At 28.4% G+C, this 10,887-nt stretch overlaps 1 protein-coding gene across 1 annotated transcript in view; it reads left to right on the top strand.

Annotated features, from left to right (window-relative positions):
• Nucleotides 1–4,996, top strand: part of LOC107442914 (peptidyl-prolyl cis-trans isomerase NIMA-interacting 1) — a 9,252-nt gene extending 4,256 nt beyond the window's left edge. Inside the window, exon 3 of the mRNA XM_043039941.2 lies at nucleotides 2,563–4,996. Within this exon, the coding sequence (XP_042895875.1) occupies nucleotides 2,563–2,783 (221 nt within the window). The 3' untranslated portion in view covers nucleotides 2,784–4,996. The remainder of the gene's footprint in view (nucleotides 1–2,562) is intronic.
• The last annotated feature ends 5,891 nt before the right edge of the window (nucleotides 4,997–10,887 follow it).

The raw sequence follows: 10,887 nt of genomic DNA, 5'->3' as shown, positions 1-10,887 counted from the left end.
TTCCTTTTTTTTTTTTTTTTTTTAATTTTTATACATGAAAGCAAATTTTTTTTTTTAATTAGAGTATAATTGCAATCTTAATCTAGCTTAGTTTCTAATATTTCTGAGCTATTTATTTCAAGATGCCAAATATAGTATATTTAAAATTACTAAAAAAGTACATAAATGGTAAATAAATACATTAAAATAAATAAATAATTGTATTGAAAATATTTGTAATAATAATGAGAATTAAACATGTATTCACAAAAGAATCTCTATAGATTCTTATCTTTCTATAGAATTATTCAGTCTCTTATAATCTGATTATAATTCTATAGAAAGAGATTGAATATAGAATTATTCAATCTCTTTTTCTAGAATTATAATCAATCTCTGTATAATTATTAACTATGAATAAAATTTTTTTTTAAAACAGAATATGCTGTGAATTAAAAAATAGAAGCTCATATTAATACTAAAATAGAAGTATACTTGTATCTATATACTTATTTTTATAACCGTCGTTTAATAGCTGACCCAATTTTGAGTTTACGACTACCTATGTTCATGTCCTTAGCTTTGTAATTTTGTACCCAATCCAGAAGACAAGGAAGTTACTGTAGCTGGTATTGGGAAAAAATACCTTTGAGGTGGACTTATTTGATGTAACTAACTTGCATGGAAAGGTAAATAACGAAAACCTCCTACTGTCAGCTCGATAGCAATTGGTTTATAACCCATGATCCATCATCACTGAGGATATCTTGTGTCAACACTGTGGTCGGTGTGAGCAGGATGTAGAATGCGTATCAACCAGCCATTGCTGAGATATGAACCCAGGGAACCTCATTGGGAGACGAGCACCCTGTCCCCTCAGTTTAGCAATATATTTTATTATCTATTTTCATGAATTTTATGTTATTATTTTTCATTGTATGTCATGTCTGATCAAATTTATGTTATCAGATAAAAATATAAAGTATTTTTCATTTACTTAACTAATATACTTACTTAACTAACTATGTGAAAATATAAGGAAAGAAATGGTAAAATAAAAGTGTTTGTTACTTTTATTAGTGTTACCTTTTATAACACAATATTACCACTTCATAGAGTTTTTAACTAATACTAATAAAATTGTAATTCTTTAGCATAGATTCAGTGGAAGGCATTTTATCAAAAAAAAATCTCTTTTTTCTATTAAAAACATTTGCTTATGAAGTTGTTGTTTTTTTGTCAGGAATTTTTTTATTAAACATTTTTCTAAATTTTATTTGAAATTGCAATGTATTGATTTACATGTACGAACTATTTTATTTTAAACAGTGTAGTTACAGTTGAACTCGTTTATAACGAGCACAAAGGGACCGTAACATGTACTCGTTAAATTCGAGTGCTCGTAATAAACGGGTTCTTATGGCAGGCGTGCAGCCAGAAGAGGGGNTTATAGATAACACTGAAATATTTTTCATTGAATTATAAATGAGTAATTGAAATTTCAATGGCCATATTGCCAAACATAAATATTACTCATCTACCAATGTAATGAATAAATCTAAACTGAAACTAAAAAAAGGAAAGAAAATAACAAAAACAAAATATTTCTTGATTAACAGTACCACTGGCGCCATCTGTTAATGAAATTATAAAAAGAGTCAAAACAGTTATATTTATTAGCAATGAAGTTTTGTCAATTAAATCATATCAAGATGCTTTTTTAGTCTTGCAAATTATATTACAATTGTTTGTAAATTGTTCTTAATGTGAAAGTTAATGTTCACAGATGTTGTTATGAAGCTTTAACAGTTGTTTGTAAATTACGCTTATTTCAAACTTACAAATTTCTGTCGCCAGATAATTATTACCTAAAAAGTTTTATTTTCGTTATTTTTTTTTCTAAACAAAACAAATCTTTCTAGAATTTTTTGTTCAAATAATCTTGTATTTATTGCAATAAGTTTTGTCATTGAAAGCATATCACAATGCTCTTTCAGGGTTGCAAATTATATTGCAATAATTTTTTATAAGGTGAAAGTTTATGTTTACATTTATTATAAAGTTTTTGCAATTGTTTGTAAATTAAGCTTGTCTAAGAATTTGTCTTGCAAAACAAAAAATTAAGACTTAGTTGTAATGTTTTTATAATACAGAGAAAAAACGTAAAAATGATTTAATTGTGAATTACTTGAACGTGGGTTCTTTTTTTAAATTTATTTATTTAAGCTTTGATTTATTATTTTGAAACCATTTGCATAACTTACTAATTACTGTTGCCAGATAATTATTACCTAAAAAGTTTTATTCTCATTAGTTTTTTTTAAAAACAAAACTTTCTAGAATCGTTTGTTCAAATACTATTATATTTATTGCAATGAGAATGAAGTTTTGTTCTTTGTAGGCATATTAAGATGTTGTTTTTGGATTTCAAATTATATTACTGCAATAGTCTGTAAATTGTGCTTAATGTGGTGAAAGCTAATGTTAACAAACGTTGTTATGAATATTTCGTGATTTATACAAATAAAACTAGATTGAAATTGTTTCTGCTTTGAAATTTAATTTTGTTTTTTTCTATTCTAGAGTATTATGAGCAACTAATGAGTGGTAAAGCTAATTTTGAAGAATTAGCATCTAAATATAGTGACTGCAGCTCTGCTAAAAGAGGTGGAGATCTTGGACTCTTTGGCAGGGGAGCTATGCAAAAACCTTTTGAAGACGCTTCATTTGCTTTGAAGGTTGGTGAACTAAGCAAACCAGTGTTTACTGATTCTGGTGTTCATTTAATCATCAGAACTGCTTAAAATATTAGCTTTTTAATTGAACTTGAGACTATAATTCTAGGCAGTTTATTGCAAATTAGTTGAGGTATATAAAGTTAAAAATGATTCATATCTTGCATTATATCAAAAAGTTTTCTATACTATTAATCATTGCTTCATTAGTAATTTAAATCAAAACTATTTAGAACATTATTACCTTTCAAAATTGATGTGTGTTTATTTAAATCAGGAATTTAATTTATTAATACAGTCTGTGCTATTTAGTAAGACACCCCATTACAATGATTATTCCATTATAACAACCAATGCCTAAAGTTTAGTTTTCCATTCTATTGATATTATGTTATTTTAATGCACATCATAATGTCTGCCCTTTTTCAAATATAATAGCAACTTAAATTTACTTGCTTTTAAATTTAGTTAAATAAGTGGCTAAAACTTTTGTGTTTTAGAAATAGAATGTTTCAAATGTATGAGTTAATTTATCAAATAACTTTATTTTTTATATTACAGCACATTAAATGTAAAATACCTTGATACTCTTTAAGGAAAGGGACTGACTCTCTAGATTTTAATTCATAGTGGTTCCTATGATTAAATAGTCAGCCAATAATTTCATATCAATAATCAAAAATATAATCACATGAAAACTATCATGAACTCTTGTGTACATTTATTGGGTTAAAAGAATGTATGCTTTTTCTTTGTGAAGGACAAATAGTATCACAAATCTTATGGCAATTAATTCTCTGTCATATTAGCTGAAAATTTATTAGGCTATAGTTCAAAACATCCTAAGCAAAAGCTCTCATTGACCTTAAGTCCAAAAATGGTTAGTTTCCAAGAGACAGAGTCTTAACATGAGAGGTATGAGCAATGCTCACTGTGGTTAAGAGAGTTTGAAGAGCGTTTGCTCACAGCATTGGACTTTGGGTTCTTGCACATATATTGAGATTGTTATATCTCAATGTATGCATAATCTCAATATATGTTCTTATGATATCTACAGTGTCGAGTTCAAATAACATCAAATATCTACTATGATGCAGCGAATCAATTTCCTCAACAAAATGTAAATAATATTCAAATAATTGATGACTACTTATGTTTATAGGTAATATATATTTGGCTAATTCTAAGTATTGTTTTGTGTAAACAATCAGCCCTTAAAAGAGCAAAATCTGATCTGACAGCATCCACGTGGTGCACATTGGCTAATGTCATGAAGGTATTGAAATGAGAATTACTATTTACCTTTGAGGTTTCATGTCTTAGAAATAGTCAATTTCTGAACTTACTGTTAATGAGAACTTTTAATCAGAACGTTTTGAACTACAAAATATTATATAAGGACAGAGAATTAAATTCCATAAGATTTGTGCAGGATCTTTTTCTCTTCATTTTTTTGAAAATTTTATATTTTGGTTTTGTAAAATTTTAGCCCTTTTAGATGGTTTATTTTCAAGCTTAAACATGTGTTATTCTCTCATCTCCTTTGAGTTTTGTATTGACTTGCGGGAATATTTCTTAGTAATAGTTTTTTGAAACCAACACATTTATATTACTTTTCAATGTATTTTCCACCAATAATTTATTATTTTAAATTGTACTTTTACATATATATTGATACAAACAAATCTTAAAGCAATTATAACTGATTATTTTATCAATCTCCTAATTTTTTAAAATAAAGATTTTTTTAATCAAAATTAAGCCAATATTTAGCTGCTAATAAGTAAATATATATGGTATTTTTGTGAAGTCGCTATATAATGGACAACAGAGGTCCTTATATGGAGCGCTGAGTGTATAAATTTTAAATTGCATTAAGTAGGATTTCTCTTTCTTATGTTAGCAATTAAATTTTGCTTGATACTTTTACTTGTTAAAATGTCTTTTGCAAATATTTAATGTTATATTAATGCATTAGTCATGTATATATATGCATATTTTTTTCCTTTTTGTTTTAATCTATAAATTATCAATTTATTACAAGTTGTTAAATATTGTATGTTGTTGAAAAGATGTTATATAATAGTAAATAATTACTATCAAAATGATTGTTTTTGTCAGTCATCTCTTAGCTTCCTAGGAATTATTCTATTTTATAAATGATAGTAGTTTGAAAATAATTCTTTCAATAATAATATCTTCCAATAATTTTTCATTTATTGTGTAGAGTTTATATTTTATGAAAATGTCTCTTACATTATTAAAAATAATTTTTTGCAAAATGTTTCTTTCTTATCTTAGAATTTGACATAAAATTTGCAGAAGTCTCCTTTAAGTGATTTGAAAAAAAGATTAATCAAATTACTAATCATCCATTCATATTTTTGTTTTGTTTCGCTTGATTTTTTTTTGTCATGCATAAATTACTTAAAAAAAAGTTATGACTTGACAATATATATTGTCATCTTAAAAGCTGGATATATATTAAGCTGAACTAGAATGTAAAGTACTGTTTGCCCATATTTCTCATGCATCTGACAGCGTGAAGGTCCCATTAGCATAGTTTTTTATTCTGACTTCAGGTGAATGAGCTTAGATAATATGATTACTTTTAAAGTTTGAAGTTATTGTTTATTTGTAAAACTGTTAAAAACAATCTAATAGCCTGCAATCTATGAAATAAGTGCTGTTTTTTGAATAAGTTATATGAATGGTATCTGCGCACCTGGAAAGTCATGGATTTCGGTATTGAACAAAATTTGTCAAGAAATGTCATGATTTTAACTATTTTTTAGAAAAAATCATGGAAAGTCATGGATTTAGGTTGCGGAAAAATCTAATTTTTAAAATGGAATTTGCACCCCCCCCCCCATTTCANTAAACCCCCCCCCCCCCCCATTTCATGGTGTTCTGATATTCCAAATATCTGAATTTGTAACAAAATCCCCTCTCACAGTAATATTTTATTAAAACATTAAATGTTTTGTCATGTTCCTTAAAAATTATGGTGTTCTTTCAAAAAATGAAAGAAAGAGCATCATTTATAGAGCAAATTATCTTTGAAACTTCTGTGATTTCAGAACTTTTTATTTAATTTATTTATTATTTTTATTTTATCAATTTAAAATTCCAGCTGAAGCAAACCAGTCATTGGCGAATTTTTTTTAAATTCAGAAATGAGAACAGAAAAATCAGGAATATTTCTTTCCTTTCCCATGAACAGGAAAAGTATCTTTAGAATATAATTCTGCAGAAAAAAAGAATTATTTGCTTTTGTATTTTTTTCAGCTATTTTATTGCTTCAACTCTTTCTTTACTCTGTTTTCTTTTTTAATTTAAAATCTATAAATATGAAAATGCAGAGTATAACAGTTTTAGTTATACCTATAATTTAAATTAATGTTATTAAAATGCTTTTTTAAATTTATTGTTGTGTTTTTGTCGGAGAAAATAGTAACTTAATTAAGTCATGAAAAATTCTTGGAATAAGTCATGGATTTGAAAATCTAAAATGTAGCAGATACCCTATATATGTTTGACTTTTTGAAAGTCAATTTGAGCTTGAATTCTGTCACCTTCCTTATAGTCAGAACTTAGCTGACCTGAGTTCCATTTATTTTTCCATTTAAGGAAAAATTTTGTTCATGACTAGTATTTTGCAAATTATCATGTGATCACTGACACCCAACCAGGACCAAGCACCATTTTTCATGGCTTTATCTTTAAACAGCCATGACAAAAATGCCTTTTAAGTTTGTCACCAGTCTGCCCATGTGGGCATTGCTTGAGCGGGTTAAAAATAAATTATTTTAAAAATTTAACATTTTACTAACATTCTTTAAATTGCCTAGCTAGAATCCAATAAATAGGTTTTTAGTAGATTAATTTATAAATATTATTTGGCAATAATACTTTGAAAATAAAAGCTTTTATTTTTAAAATCTAGCCATCCTATATAAACAGAAAGTTTACAATTTTTTCTGAGCCTACGAAAAACTCAAATACTACCATGCGACAGTCAGAATCAAAATAGAGCTGACACAAAGGAGAATCTGCAGCCAGTTAGATGTGTGCATGCTGTTGATCTGCTTACAGTTGGTAAAGTGTTCAATCTGCGATATCATCTTAGAATAATAGTAGAAATTTAAAGTTGACATTTAAAAAAAATTAAATTCTGATGTTAGGATTCATTCTGGATGAAAAGAAGAGCAGAATATTGCATACTGTAATCATGGAAAATAAAATTCTGCAAATATTTTAAGAAAACATAAAAATCCGGTTTGTAAAGAAACTAAAAAAATTTCAATATGTTATCAACTAAGTTTCAATAAGTAAAAAAAGAAAATGTATGATGAAGAGTCTAACTAACTAATTTGACAAATGTATTGAGTTGATTGAGTTAAAAATTAGACGAATAGGTATTGTGTTGTGTAATTTGTGAATCACGATGTTTAAGTTAAAAATTTCATGAATGTGTGTGATTTGCAAATTAGATTTAAGAAGCGTGAAAATATGAACAGTGATTACCATTGAAAAATTATTTATTGCACTAGTAATTACATAATTTATATAATTTTTCTATAATCATTTTGTACTATATCTTCAGGGAGAGCCGTGATGGCTCAGGGGTGATGAGGGATGAACATGGTTTGAGTCCCAGCTGGTTGATGCTGGTTGATATGACGGTTTGGTCGTCGGTTTGGGGAAAATAAATTATCCTACTGCTTACTGTCTTTGCTATAGTTGCTTTTGCTTAAAACGTTTAGAAGTGGTATATTGGTTTTTGAACTACCTAAAGGATAATAAATTTATACACGTTTTTCCCCCCTAAGCTTTAATGTAAATGTTAAAAAAAAAATTACATTATATTGAATGAGATATGATTTGAATTATATTTTATTGATTAAAGTTGACTATCACTTTTAAATAATTCACTGTGTTTAATTAATAGTTAAGCAACCGAGTAAAAAAAATTAAACCATGAGAAAGATCGAATGTGCTATTGAAGTCCATTCTGCTCCTTTAAACTTTCAAACAGACATAAAGGTGTTAAAAGGAGTTATATAAAAGGTGTTTGTGTATAATGAAGTGGCTTAAAGATTAGACTGTTTACCGGGTCACATGGTGAAAAGCTATGGAGTTATCATTTTGATCTCGAAAATGGTAAGGAATATTTAAGACGGGAATTTTGATGTTCAAACTTCTCTTTAACTATAGTTTAACTTAGTCATTATTTCATAGTTAATGAAAGCGTTGTTATGCTCATAATTAATAATAAGCACATCTATAAGTAAAAATGTACAGTAAAGGGTAATATCGATAAACACTTAAATCGACTCTGATAATTTTTAAGTACACTTTTTATGTATGTCTAAACTCTTCAGGATCTTAGTTATCATATTAATTAGCTATGTCTTAGTTATCCTTTAGTTCTGATACTACTATAAATGTGATCAATTCAGATTTTTTTTAAATATGTATCATTGATTTTGGTCAGAAACTACGGGTCTTTAGGGCCCAGAACTTAATTTATGAGTCCTTTTTTACTCAATTCGTTTTATTTAAAATAATGCTAATCTCTATTTTAAAGACATACATAAAAATTTAATATTTTATGATTAGAAAAAAAAATGTGATTACTAATTAATTGAGAAATCATAATTCAACAAAGAATTAAAACCAAAATTTCTGTAGCAATTCAACTCAACATTATTTCAATTTCTCCTTCTGTTTTTTTTACCTACATAAATTTGTTTAAAGTGTTAATTTCTTTATTTTTGCCCTGGAGGATTCCGTGTTCCGGGGGAGCGTCGAAGGCTGTAGCTCTGCTTTTGTTACTCTCTAACAATTTTTGACGTTTATGACCCTCTATAGTGCATAATTTGAACCTCTGGTATATATATATATATATACTGTATTCGTTTTTTTTATTATTTGATTTTATCATCACAGTGTGATCCATTGTATAAATAAAGGAAAAATATTCTCTTTATGATTTGTTTTTACAAAACCCAAAGTGTAATGGCGAATATGATAAATTTCTTGATTCTAATTGAGTGAGTAGAAAATATAGGGCTTTGCCCAGAGGTGAACACTTTGAATTTTATTTTAATTTTATAACCGTCGTTGAACAGCCGACCCAATTTTTCGGGTTTGACTACTAATGTTCAACTCCGTAGCCTTGTAATTTTGAACCCAATCCAGAAGACAGGGGAACTCCTGGATCAAATATTGGGAGAAATTTGCCTTCGTGAAGGATTTCTTTGATGGCTCTAACCCGCATTTGCGTTACATGGAGAGGAGGACCACAAGAACCTCCCACGGTTAGCTTGACAGCAAAGGAACTCTAACCCATGATCCGTCTAACACTGAGGATATTTCACATCAGTACTGTGGTCGGTGCAAGCCATCGCTGGGGATTCGAACCCGATTCAGCTCATTGGAAGTCAAACGCTCTATCCCCTGAGCCATCGCGGCTCAACACTTTGAATTTGTTACCTTCAATGAATTAAGAAAGTGCAAACAATGAATTCTGAGCCTTGTTAAAAGTGACCAGGGTTGTCTTAATTTCATGCAGGGCCCCCGTCACAGAAATGTTTTAGACCCAGGGATGTGATTCTTCCTCGGATTTCCGCTTTTTTTCAGATTTTTCCATTTTTATCGCTAATTTCCGCGGATAATTTTTTTTGGGCAAGTTAAAATATTTTATGAGGAATTTATATTTATTTACGATTTTCGAAGATAAACAGAAAATTCAAACTATGTCCTAGCTGCTATAACCCTTCCGCATTTTTACTTATTTCAGCTATTTTCTCGACTTCTTATCACAGAAAATAAGATTTTCCGTATTTTTATCCGTCCACCGGATAGCTGATATTTTTGAAATTCAGACGTCGCTGCTTCCTGTTTTCTGGCGTGAAAGCAAACGAAAAAAAAAAAAAAAATTCGAGGTGATGCGGAGAAAATATATATTTGCTCATTCAATTAGTCTTGTAAATTTTTATTTATTATGTCAAAACAATACAAACAAACATTTTAGAAATCCCAAGTCCAGATTCTGCAAATATCTCGATTCCTTTTCACGCGATTTTAATATCAATCATTGATTTTCGTATTTACCAGATTTAAAAGTTGCGCATTGCGATTCTTATTTACTCTATTTAAATATCGTACATTATGATTCTTATTTACGAGATTTTAAAATCCAATATCGCGTTTTGTATTTATACGCGCTTTTAAAACCTTATGTAGCGATTCGTATTCACGCTAACTTAAAATCCAATGCATTGATTCGTTTTTGCGGTTGTAATATTAAACATCGATTTTCGTATTTATACGTGATTTAAAAATTAGACATTGGGATTCGCATTCGCGCGATTTAAAAATTATGCATCGTTATTCTCTATTCACGTGATCTAAAAATTACGTATCATGATTTGTATTTTCGCATTTTTTAAATTCGATATAGAGCTTCATATTTACGTGATTTAAAAGCCTCATATCGGAATTCATATCCTCTCAATTTAAAATCATGCATGCGATTCATATTCATGTATTCATACAATTTTCAAATTAATCATCAGGATTTATAATCACATGGTTTAGAAGTTTAAAAATCGCACTTTTTTTTGTCAAATGTTTGTATATATATATATAGATAGGAAATCCAAGAATGAATATATATATATATTTGTATATATATATATAGATAGGAAATCCAAGAATGAATATATATATATATTTGTATATATATATATAATTGTATATATATATATATATTTGTATATATATATATAATTGTATATATATATATATATTTGCAATTATATAAATTATATTATTATTTAATATATATATTTTGTAGTTTCTTGATTTTGAATCCCTCAGACATTGAAACTTCAGAATCAAGCAATGTGACAAACTTGCCTTAGTCTCATTAATGTTTTNACCGAAGCGGGGGTGCCATCCCCTCCGCAGAGGATCAGAATTGCGATGGCATGTCTTCGGATCATCCTCAGGGATGTTTCCCAGACCGTCGAAAATAGCCCATTGTGCAGCTCTAGTGCGACGTAAATGAACAAGAACAACAACAACTTGGATTTCCTCTTTTTTACTTTCTGACTACTCTCATTCCTGTAAACCCCTATATCTTGTCATACAGTTTAAAATCGAA

This window comes from Parasteatoda tepidariorum, chromosome 6, assembly GCF_043381705.1.
Source record: "Parasteatoda tepidariorum isolate YZ-2023 chromosome 6, CAS_Ptep_4.0, whole genome shotgun sequence".
Lineage (NCBI taxonomy): Eukaryota > Metazoa > Arthropoda > Arachnida > Araneae > Theridiidae > Parasteatoda > Parasteatoda tepidariorum.
Note: the sequence above shows the minus strand (reverse complement) of the source record. Positions and strands in the feature narration are given on the sequence as shown.